The sequence below is a fragment of the Bombus pyrosoma genome, linkage group LG3, assembly GCF_014825855.1.
Source record: "Bombus pyrosoma isolate SC7728 linkage group LG3, ASM1482585v1, whole genome shotgun sequence".
Taxonomy (NCBI): domain Eukaryota; kingdom Metazoa; phylum Arthropoda; class Insecta; order Hymenoptera; family Apidae; genus Bombus; species Bombus pyrosoma.
In genome coordinates this window covers 11,691,953-11,704,881 of record NC_057772.1, presented here as the reverse complement: position 1 = coordinate 11,704,881, position 12,929 = coordinate 11,691,953, and the positions used below count along the sequence as shown (strand labels likewise).

The window sequence follows — 12,929 nt, the reverse complement described above, 5'->3', positions numbered from 1 at the left end:
GAGTCGCAAATTCTAATGAATTTGTAAAAAGGATTAAGGATAAATCAAACGCAGAATATTCAAAATCTACCAGGTTTCGGTTAAACCTCTGCCAGCACCATTTCCTGTGGCGAAATTCAACGTTTTCGAGTCTGATGTACTCGACAAGATGTACAACACGAGCGATCAGAAGGACAATGTTCCAGCGTACCATCAGAAATGACAATCTAGCGCGGTCACTGGCCACGTTAACGTCTCGTCCCACGAAATTTCTCCATTAAAATGAATGCGCAAAATCCCCAGCACAATGCTTGCGTATACGAAATGCTGTGGGGAACTTCATGGAAGCCAAGTTCACGGGGAAACCCCGCAAAATCTGGTCAAATTTGCCAGCCAAGGCGGCAGGGAGGGATAATAATACGGTGTACCCGTAATCTCTCTAAATGTTGCTGTGTTGCATTCATTAATTCTCGGCTTTGAGGCGAACGTTGTTTATCTTCGTAAATAGATTAGTTTGTTCTTCCCTTGGATATTGGAGTTTGGCATACAGAAGAGGAAGAATTACTTTAGTTTAGATTTGATAACTCGTGATATTGAATGACTGTTGTTGTGTAAGTTTTAGTTTCTGTGAAGGAAGTCTCTTTAGAATTGCAGTTATTTTGTTATCTATTTTTTAGTTAATTATATGTGATGATAATGACACAAAGGAAGAAATATTTATGGACATAAATCCTTTGGAAAGATTTTTCAAACGATATAATTGGATCATTCAGACAACATATTGAATAAATATAAATTATATGAATTAGAGAAATACAGAGAAATAATAATGTTACAGATGTTCAAATTATCTTTTTGTTTTTTATTAGGTACTAGAGTTAAACATTTTTCGTGCATAATGTGCTAGAACATAAACTCGGACAATCTTTGTAACTATACGCTTCATACGTGTGATATATTCTTCTTCTCTTGTAAAAAATAAAACGTAATAAACGATTACTATTAAAAATTAAATTTAGGTTGCACGAGTTAAAAGATAATATGTTTTACGTTTAAACTAGCTGTAAACGAATGGGAAAAAACAACAATAACTCGTAAAAGATAATTATGTAGTAACATACAATTTAGAACCCAATAACAAGTGCGTTAAATTACCTAACTACTTATGAACCAAATTGCATAATACATTTTTCATATTCTTTAAAATAAGAATTTGTATATTAAAAATATCGTATGGAAAATTTAAAAAATTTTGCATCTCCTTCGCCTTAAAAAAATATCTTAAAGTAAAATAGCAAAATAAAATAAAATCTTAATCGTAGAAAATTAAACGAGCTTGAACGAATATTAATAGTAAGCCTAACAATTGTCCATAGAAAGTGAACTCATAGTGCCTCTAACTATTAATTTATCGAATTATTCATACCCCCCAGGACTTGCCAGGAGAAATATACGTCTCTGAACGTCTGGCAAACACGATATATATATTTTATCAACCAGCGTTGCTCTATCGATTCAGTCGTTGCAACGAGTACCGCATGCTGAAAACTAAACTGAAAAATATTTCACTGCGCTTGGTAGTTTTAAGATAGTTTTATGTGCCTGGCTCGGTAATTGATATCGTGCCTGATAACAGTGAAACAGGTGGCTAGCAGGAGAATTGAGGCAACTTTTGCATTTAGCCGTTGGCCTCGCAGACTGAATATCAAAAAGGTAACGTTCTATGTTTCTTCAGTCATAAACTGGAAATTTTTGGACGTTTGCCTTTCCCTCTTTTATTATACTTATATCAGATTAATCTTATATTATTAAATTAATATTTCTGGTGCCACCTGTTCTATAACAACAGGTATAATAAGAATATACGACTAATATAAGAATAATATAAAAAATAAATATAATATAGTTCTATTTTATATAGTTATTATTTAACACAGTTATAGTTAACTTAGCGTTTTATTTAGGATATACCCATTAGCTTTAAAATTTTCATTCTATTTCACTTAAAATTCATTTACTCGTTAATTTACTGTTCATCCCATTTAAAATTCATTTATTTCCTAATTTACTTTTTACTTCGTTTTCTTTTTAATTACCTCATAATCTTCGCGACGTAATATTTCTCCAAGGCAGGATATCACAGATCGTCTCTATATACTATCTTCTCTAATTAAAAGCGTAATCAACTTCTACTTTCTCTCCGATTTTTCCCGTCACCGCAAAACTTCAATTTCCTCTATGAAGGGAACATAGACGTAAAATACCAGAAAAACCAAACTTCCAACTTTCCCCTAACAGTCACACAAACTGCCTTCGTACTTTTCAAAAATCCGCGTCATTTCTCGAAACTACATCAACGGCCAACCGTAGCGACGTAAAATATCAGCTCTGTGAAATTACTCTCGTTCATCATCGCTACTTTTAAGACAGCTGCAAGCAGGGCAAAGAGGGTTGAACAACTCCTCGCAACAACAAAGTCTCAATGAAGAGCAAAAGACGCCGCCAGTGTATTGACAAATACAACGCTTGTAAACGCGCGAAATTCAAGAGATCGTACATTCGAATTCAATTAAACAGGGGTGAATTCATCGATGTACTGCGAAGGGTCGGTTCTCTCAGGCGGCCGAGCTAATTATTTAAATTATTCATTGGAATGAAAATCCAGACGAAAAGTCCACCCGAATCCCTTCAATTAGATTTGTCTCTGTTAATTTGTACTTTCATAGCCGTACAAGCTTTTAATTGAGAGATTCAGTTAACAAGTTTAAGCGTTGATGTCGTTCTTGGGAAGATTACAAGAAGATCGCGGATATTTATGCAAATTCATATTCTTATGCGAACGAGTATAACAGTAGAACTTAGTTGGAGATTTGTTCTAATTGCCAAACATTGTAACAGCTACTATACTTCGGTTATTTCATATACTTTTGGACATTATTTTCGATATTTCCCATGAATGCATAAAAATACACAGTCTTTTAAATATCAATCACAGAAAGATACATCGACGTTTTTTACACAACGAACTGTGAGTTCTGAGATTTTTTAAAATATCTAATATCGTTTCTAGGAAGATTCCGATGCTACTATAAAGAAAATCGTAAGGCAATACTTCTCCGATTTTTTAAAAAATGTCAAATACCATTCGCAGTAACATTTTGATCTTACTATAGGGCGTACATTGCAAGTAATAATTTTTGCAAAATAAGTAACAAAGTGATTGGTGCATGAAAAAGATCTCTTTATCTGGCTGAGTTACGTATTCAAAATTATTCACTGAAAAGTATCGCGATATACGAGTATGTAGAGTCATGGGTTCGATCGCGCTCGTGCGACCGATCAAACGAAAATTCCTCTCGGATCCCCCACCCTGGTTTAAATTTCGCCGCTAGTTCGACGTCGACGACGACGACGACGACGATGCCCGTAAGGTTTCACTACAGGCCTGCGTCAATATCGACCCGGCTTCTCTCTCGTCATGCACCCTTTCCTCCTCCACCCTCCTATGCGAGGAGGCCCCGTTGCACGTACGCGCGAGAGAAAACAACGAGTGCCGCCGCGTTGAAATATGCACGTCGGCGACTAGCCCGAGAGCGCGGTACGCATGCTCTTTTGTTACATTGAATTTCGGATAGCGTTTTTTATCGTTGTTCCGGGAAAATATGTTTTGACGTGGATCAAGGATGGCGGCAGTGGTGAAGAGATCTTGAATTTTCTGGTTAATTGAAGTGGGTGAAACGATGTTTGAAGATTGTTAAGGATTGATCCATTTGAATTGTGAGGCTCCGGGGGATGGATTATATCTGAAGTATTTTTTATCGAATTCTGAGGAATGATGGTTTGAATGTTAAATTCACGAGAGCTGGATTCATGAGAGACGAGGAGGAATACAAATTGGAATGGTGGTTCTTAAATATCTCACTGCGCTTTAAAAGAATGAGCATGAATGTTTGATTTAGGAAATAATTATTTAAAGCTATTGCATTTTTTATGTGAAGCGGTGTATTGTATTGAACGCCGAGAAATGGTAGTTTGAGTATTGGACTTTGTAAGTATAGAAGGAATAATATACGAGGTGGGATTATTAATTTAAAGACAATGAATTTATGAACCGTACATTTTGTCTGTAATAAAGATATTTTCATTAATCCACTAAACGTATTAATTAAATCTTTACATCAGACTTATTTTATCTTTATTAGAGTGTTATATTTACTTTTTTATTATTTATTACTCATCATATGATATTTCTATTATCTATACAAACAATGTATTTTGATCTCACTTTACGAAAAATTGCTCCATGCTATTTCAAAATGTGCCATTATATGTTATATCAGAAAGAAAATTAAAGATCCTCTTAAGGCGATATATGTGTAGATCAATATGAAAATATATGGAAATATGAAATATGACACATGATAAATTTATGATTGTAAAACTTCAATTCATTATAGTCTGCATGACTGATTTATAGATGTGTGGATTAAAGACCGAAACTCGGGGAACGAGAGCAAACTATAAGTAGAAGTGGGACATGTATGGTCAGACACACTTTAGTACCATTCTATACGAGCTTATTATTAAAGCCTTATATAAATTATTGTATTTATGTTACGTCGAGAATGTGTAATTTAAAACATTTCCTATATTACACAAAGAATTTTTGCTGAATATTGTTTTTTTCTAAATTAGCAAAACATCTTATCAAATTTGATTATGTTCAAGTAATTTACAGACCTGCTCGGATATGATTCGCAAGAGACAACTGTATGAAATCAGTGAGTAAATTTGATATTACAATTAACTGCTTTTGTGCTCGTTTGTCAACTGTCGTCTGATTTGCATTTCTTCTCTTCGTCATGAAAATTTACAAACGTTGTACGATAACATAATATTGATAACATAATATCCACGCGAGGTACGTGCATGATGTTTACAAATAAGTATACATTCAAAACCAAAAATAGAAGAAAATACCATTAATTTGAAGGATAAACAACAGAAAATCAGGGAAACTGGTATCATTCACCGAGCTTCGATGAAAATTACGTCAATACAAGTTTCTCCATATTTGTCTTCCAATTCCACGCTCTAATGAGTTTGCCATTCACATTTCCCCCGAGAACGATAGTTAAAAAGAAAACAAGGACAAAACCTTGGCCAAAGAAGGGAGCTGCAAACAAACGAGGATAATCTTTCGTAAAAACATTACTCCTCTGAACGTTCCTTTAAACATCGATAAACTTCAACGAACCTCTAATTATACCTGGAAAATAATTCTTACATAATTTTGCGTGGAGCAATCCGTGGATTTTCAATTGGAATACGACGAGACAGTGACTGAATAGCCTAATTAGAAGATTCGCATAATTTCCCCGACGAAATCTGCATAACTATCCCCCAACTACCGAAATCTCCCTCGCGATCTTCCCTCGGATAACACAAACACTCAATTGCACGGAATAACAAACGTCTTCTTCAAACAGCCATCCCGAACGATGCAATAAACGTCCCATCCCTTAACGTTCAGCGGTTAGCAAAGTGTCACCCCATTCCTCTGTCTCCACCCTCCGCTGGATTCGAACGATCTCCTTAACCCGGAGACCTACCAACAACAATGCCTACATCGGGTCTCGTTAATGGTGACCCTGATACTCTCGGTTGCCAAAATCTCCCTTATACCAACGATTCATCGCCAGAAAGGTCTACGAGGATAGGGGTAGGTAACGCGAACAGTTTTCGACTTCAGGAGAGTTCTTTTGCAGTCCTTTGAAGTGATGGCATGACGCTTCTCATGCTCCTTTTCATTTGTCACCGCGTGATACTCTCGCTGTTGGAATTCAGTTTGCGACCTTGGGGTAGGGTGGTTGGGTTTAGGGTAATTTGTTAGGTAGACTGGCGGAGAAAGGTGAATTACTAGGTTTTCTATGTTGTCCGTGAATTTGATGTTGTCGTGCGGTTAAAAGATTGAGGTACCGTAGTGAGAACAAGGTGGAGTAAGGTAATTGCAAGAAGAAGAATGAAAGGTAATTGCGAATGAGCAGTAGCTCTATGGTGAAGTTGATTGAGATCGTAATAAGTTTTTGTTGACTTGCAGAAATATTTTTAATGAAGCAGCCATTCCATTTTTAATAGTTCCTGGAACCTTCACTCTTGCTAAATTATATTAAATTAATACAAATTTTTGATAATTCAAATAAAACGTAAGTAATGATAGGGTTTGGTATTGTTACGTGATTGAGAGATTGATGAGCATTGAACCTGGCAATAATCAACGATGACCATAGTCATTAACATGATACAAACATCAACTCACTATCCCAAGGAATAAAAATTACCGAAACCGCGACCTACTGAAAACCACCCCTTGCTTTCCGCTAACGACAACTCGATCTTCAGAATTTTAAAATCTCATCATCGAAACTTGGAAAGGCGCAGTTATCTAACAAGATCGCGTCTCCATCTCATTTTTCGATCCTTTTGGAATACACGGTCTCCTTAAATGCACAAAGAAGCTGAAAACCCAAATAATAAAAATAAACAGGAAGGATATCCAAAAGGAAGAAGAGAGAGAGAAAGAGAGGGAGGGAGGGAGAGAGAGAAGAAACGGCTGGTAGGCTCTTCAGTTCGTAATGTACGCAGAGAAGCGTATCGATCGTCGTTGCCTCCCATGGTTCTTGCCACGAGACAGACAAAGAGCTACGCTAACCCAGCCTCCACAGTCTGCACGACGTTTTATCCTCTGTTTGCACCCTTTTCCATCCTACAGCTTCCATCACTGCCGCTTAATTCACCCCACCCTCCACTTCTCTTCCACCTAACCCTCTCTCTACCCTCGAGGTTTCTTCGTCTTTTCCGTGTTTAGCTAGGTAGCGGATCCAAGGGTCTACCTGAAATATTTCTATGGCATCGGATCGATGGAGCAGTGACGAGATCCGACGAATTTTGGCAGTCTATCGGGACACAGGATGTAATTTCCCTTTGGTACTTGGGATAATTGGAAAAACTTTTTGGCTCTGACTTTTGTTTATTGTTTAAGAAGAGGTTGATTTAATACGAGATGTTTTATTTTGACAGAATTTTATATTTGGGTCGAATGTGGTTTTGGAAGAGGTTGTCTAATAGGAAGATTTTTATTAAGACGAGGGAATTTTTAAGTTTTGACTTGACTGCAGCTTGAAAAGACTCATACAATTTTTTATTCCTAATAACTTTTTTTAGTCCGCAGAATTTCTAAACTTTGATCTCACTGTAACTTTGGCAGATGACTGGTATGAAATTTTTTACTCATGACGATTTTCTTGAATCTTATCTTGATTATCGTTCCGGAGAAAGCTAATTAATATATGAAAATTGCTGTTCAAGTGGAAGAATTATTTAGCTTTGTTAGCTTAATCATAAAACCGCCTAAGAGCATAGTTTGTTTCGTATTTGGAAAGAAGCTTATTCCCTAGACACGAGATTTAGTTCACACGTTAGCGTTCATCAAAGTAACCACAAAAACTAAAAAAGAAATCTGAAGCTAGTGGCGTACAGTTCTCAAAGAGAAGATTCTCTTTCCCAGCTTGGCCGCGACATTAACGACTCACTGGAAAGCCAGTGAATATTCCTCGCCGGAAGCAGCTGCTGCGGGAAGTGTATTATTCGCGTGTAACGCGCTTGCGAGTAAATTGCTCCGCGTAGTCCGTGCGCTTAAAAACGCGATTATGCTCAGTATTTTGCCATCCTCCATGCAAATTCGACTCTTTCAATATCATTGACAATCATATTGATCGTGCACGATCAAAGTCCAGTACTCTTTTATTGGTTCGGTGCATATTATGAAATTGAATTGTGCACAAAAGCTACATACATTTAATCAAAATAATGTTCACATATGTTTTTTCCTCGTCAGTAATGTATTATATTTAAAATTTATGATTTCATCACTGAAAATCTGAGCATAGTTCTTATTGAAATTTTATTTACACTAACGAGATAATATTAAATAAATCTTGAACGCGGAGTGAATTTCGCACTAACAGCGATCGTAACTCAGAATGTTATTTCAAGAGTAAATGTAAATTTATCGAACTGAATGACAACATTATAATATTTTTGTATAAGTTAGACATCCCGTTATATCAACTTGGCATTCTAACGTGATGTTCTTACAAAGTTATACGATTCAAAGCATTCAGATTCGTCTTCCCTAAAATCGTCATTTCTAAATTATGTCATTGTTGCAGCAAGCGAGCGAACATGTATTGTCAGTAACAATGGCCGTGTGAAGTTTCAAAAAGATTAAAACGAATCGTCAATATTATTGATCGTGTGCTCCTTTTGTCGTTTAGATTTCACAGCCGGAGCATATCTGAAGGCGCTTCTTTAAACAAACAGCGAGATGGAGGCGTCGAGTTATACCGGTGAAACGCGTCAAGTAAATTCACGAATCGCAACAGGTTGGTAACCGACAAAAGGACTCGCGAGACATGCCACGAAATCTCAAGAAATCTTGAAAAGAGGTTGGAAAATTGGGGTTTGAGAATTGAATCGTCTGGATGATATTGCGTTACCAGTTCGCATGATAAATGCGCTTTTACGGTTTCCCTTTAAACCGCGCCAGAAACACGATAGGTTTGTTTGGCCGATGGTCAGATATGGAGCACGAAAAAGGGGTGAAAGATCGGGGATTGTTCCTTGAGCCCGGCAGATTTGTGAACTCGATACGACGCAAAGGGATCAGGTATCGTTCGTGGAAAGATTTCGATTCTGTCGTGGGGTGGATTGTAAAATACGGTTTTTGGAGTTTTCCAGAATGTTGGACATTCGTTCTCATCTTTGTCTTCATATGCAGTGGCTACAAAAAGTATTTCTTTCGCTTGTCCTTATTTTCAAATGAAGCATTTTTTTTTCTTATAGTAGTTTCTACATTTCATTTTTACAATATCAACTTTTCGTAGACGTATGAAGGTATTAATAAATAATACAAAATTTAATATACTACTTGAACTTAATTAATAATACATAAATGCTATGATAAATACAATGGTGTACAAATACTTTTGTAATTATTATACTGTTAATTAAAAATTTTTGTGGCTGCGGTTGTACCGACACCGATTTTTCTGCTGATTTTATCATTAAAGCAAAATTAATGCAACAGACTTTAACGAAGAAAATGTTTTGAAATAGTAAAATTGAAAACTAGTTTGTCTTTAATACGTTTCCATAATATATATATGCAATCACTAATCACCAAAGAGAATTTTGCAACCTAATAATCTTGCATCCTTCTGAAGGATGGACACGTCTGACATCTGATATTAATTGAACAGGCATGATTAAACGTTGTCAAAGTTATTATTATTGCGCGACTCAGTTGGACGAGGCGGAGATTCCATGAGATATTTAAGCGATCGTCATGCAGCACGACATACCACGATTGTACTTGGTAGCCCATTAATGCCGCCTCTAGCACGTGATTCCTGGTAATTAGGTCAACGCCGTACTCGCGCCATTGTGCGTGTTCGCATTAGATACCATGGGGACGAGGCTATAATTTCCCTGGCCTTTTTTGCAACCACTTCAACTCTCCTACACGTTAAGAAATGTTAATTTCAAGATAAACGTCGATGAGACGACAATTTGCGTTTCACACAGATATTTCACCTCACGATTGAAGAAGATGAGTTAATACTCCGCCGTGATTGCTAATCTCTTATTAAGAAACCTTGTGTCTCTTGACGAGTCGTTTTATTTCTGCTAACGATAAATTGTGTCAGTATAAACGGGCTAAAATTGTTTTAATAGAAATTGATTTGCCTTTATCAAATTTTAATTTGGTGATTGCAGAAGATTTCGGTTAAGGAATGAACCAATTAACAGAAATTGGAACTCTGATCTGATATGATAGAAGATTTATTTTTAGAATCGTAGCATCGTAGTATTTAAAGAGAATTTTGCCGCGGTAGAATCTTACACTATTATTATGAACCAGGATAGTGAATTATAAATTTAACCTTCTTGATTTCTAAGAATTTTGTTCTGTAAAAGGACGATGAAATCCATTTTCTGGATAGAAAATTCCTAAAATTCTCTAATAATACATTTGATCTAGATGTCTCTTTATCACCTGTTGAATTAAACCTAATCTTCTATGTCCTTTTGAATCATACACACCCCTTTAAGCAACAATTTCCCCCTTCAATTCCCAAGCGACTCCTAACCAACCCCAGTATCTTCCACCGCGATCCTAACACACCCAAAATCCCGCAGCAACATCGCCAACCCTAACCTACCGCATAAAATCATCACGAACTTTCTACAGCCAATCAAACCTCTCGTCAAACCAAATATCAAACACCGCTACTGATCATATTTGACCATAAGACCCTTAATCCAGTCGGTAAAGTCAATGGAAACGATATAATCCGCTCGTAAAATCGGTCAGATGTTAAAATTTACATATTTTGAAAATCGAAGTAACTAATTTCAGATATTCTGACAGGCATAAGTACTTGGGCTCCGAAAGACTTAGGATGTGTTTTCTGACGACTATTTACGTCAAAACAATCAAATATACCATAGATACTTGAGACTAGTTATATTCTTCTTTAAATGTCTCGTTTTCATCATCTTCATTATATATTATGAATTATAATCAAACTAACGGATTTTTATGCATTTTTACATTACCGTGAACATAACTAAAGGAACGGAATCTAAATAGAAATTTATTTCACCTATCAAGTATTATAATAAATACTCTATTTTGGATATTTTATTGAATATTTTGGATATTGGTAGCACCAAATTTCCCATAAATGCGTAAAAATCCTTAGTCTAATTACAATCGTGGACAAAAATAATTGGACGGTCAAATTAATTACTGAATAATCTATATACCATATAGAAATCCTTCTATATGGTATATATATATGTCGGAGATGTAGAGACGTCGAGCATTTCTTTTGGAATACTTGGGCTCGAGGTGACGTAACTGGTCGCTGAACGTAGCCACGGTCACGGGGTGAACGTTTAACTTGGCAGAAGAAGTTCCGATATTGAGGGACACGCTGTATTAACGGACAAGTCCCGGCCAGGAGCAATGTCGGTTCTATGCAGGACGGCCTAGCAACGGCGCCTGGAATTTTGTTGATATTTCTAATCAATATGTAATTGACAAATGAGATCCAGGCAGTCTTTTATTGAGGTCTCCTTGAAGAGTTTTCGGATATCGGGCAGTCAGTCTAGAAGATACCAAGAGATTGAGCTAACGTAATTTGCGATAGAGAGTAAATACAAACTATTGTACAAAGAGTTTCCCGTTGACCGTGGATTCGTTTAAACCCAAGAATTTTGTTAAAAGCGTTCGTTAAATTAATTTGTTGTTAAGTCTTGTAAAGTTATATCTGTTCGTGTTAAACAATTTAAGTGTAATATAATTTAGTTAAGTTAAATAATGGATAAACCAAGTGAAGAATTAATACGCGCCCACAATTCAAAAGATGATTCAACACGAAATTCCAACAATAATTCGACATATATATCCATATATATAATACATGGGATACATAAGGATATATAATAAATAAAAGTTAAGTATATAACTGTAGGAAGTACCAGATCCATTGCACGTCCATTTCTTTTTGTCCACGACTACGTCTAAACGAAGTTGTACCATACGTTCGTATAGCTGAATTCCAATCTATACATCCTATACATCTCAATTCCAATTCCCACAAGAAAAGATGCAGTGCACACCTTTCCATACTATATATCTCCATGAAATTCGAGTATTTCGCGTTCGGATCATATCGATATTTGCATCTTACCTTGCGTGCTGCCGTTGGGCTGACCTGGCTGTGGTATCCCTGGATAAAGGGGCGAGGGATGCGGCGAGGGTTGATTGCTGGGCGGTCCTGTAGAATGCGGATTGGCAGTCGTAGGGGTCGGCGTGGCCGATGCTACTTGCTGGGATTGTTGGGATTGCTGCACGGTACCGGCTGACGTGGGTGTTGCTGCAGGGGTGCCACCACCACCGACGCCACCGGTACCAATACCCCCAGCGGCTGGTTGCTGCTGTTGCGGCTGTTGTTGCTGCTGTTGCTGCTGCTGGGGAGTCTGTTGCGGCGTTGGCGGCTTCTGACCGTCGGGAGAGTCGCCGGCCGTTTCTGGAAACGAGCAACGAGGACGATTAGCAGGAAATATTAATGAACACGGCGGGGTGTCTGAAACAGTCTGTACGCAGGTTTCTGCTGGTTTAAGCGAATGGTTTTCGGGCAATGGTTCGTACTGGGAATAGATGGTTTCTGACGATGCGATTTGAAGAGGAGGATTGAAATCGATGGCGAGCGTGTTCAATTATTTCGGTGTACTATCGTTTGGAGCTATTTCGGCCTGCAACCGTTTGGAAGTGTTTTGCCGTTTGCTTTTGAGAATGTGATAAAGAGATCGATTGGCTCCAGCAAGAGTGAAGTTTTCAGAGCTGAAAGAGGAATTTCGGATGTTTGTTACATTGTTGTGTGTTTAAGGTTGATGGATGTATGTTTTATGTTTAAGTTAGTACAGTAAAAAAGAAAGGATAATATAGAGGTAATTTAGTGCGGTAACGACATAAAACACGACAAAATCGAAATTGATACGTGGAATGTATGTAATGAACTTAAATTTCTGACAGAAGCTTGTTTTATCACTTTTGTCGGTAAGAAGGTCCGTATCATTATCGTCTCATGATAAAATACTCGTCCCACTTTGAAACTCATCTCTGATCTTTCATGAATTTTAAAAGATGGATCCGAAAATTTGGTCTCTCAGAAAACCTAAAGGCAATTACTTCTTTTATCCTCCGTATCGATTCGGGCACACCATACAATAAACGTTACGCATTTGCGCTATTAAAAAATATATGAAGAGAGAGAGAAGAAACATATGAAGGCAATCTGCAGGAAATATAAAACAACCGC

General features: G+C 37.1%; 1 protein-coding gene across 9 annotated transcripts in view; it reads right to left on the bottom strand.

Annotated features, from left to right (window-relative positions):
- Positions 1–12,929, bottom strand: part of LOC122565961 (phosphatase and actin regulator 4B) — a 395,355-nt gene that overhangs the window by 236,139 nt on the left and 146,287 nt on the right. For all 9 annotated transcript variants that reach the window (XM_043722568.1, XM_043722569.1, XM_043722571.1 and 6 more), the window contains one exon: positions 11,799–12,137. In XM_043722568.1, coding sequence (XP_043578503.1) covers positions 11,799–12,137 — 339 coding nt within the window. The remainder of the gene's footprint in view (positions 1–11,798; positions 12,138–12,929) is intronic.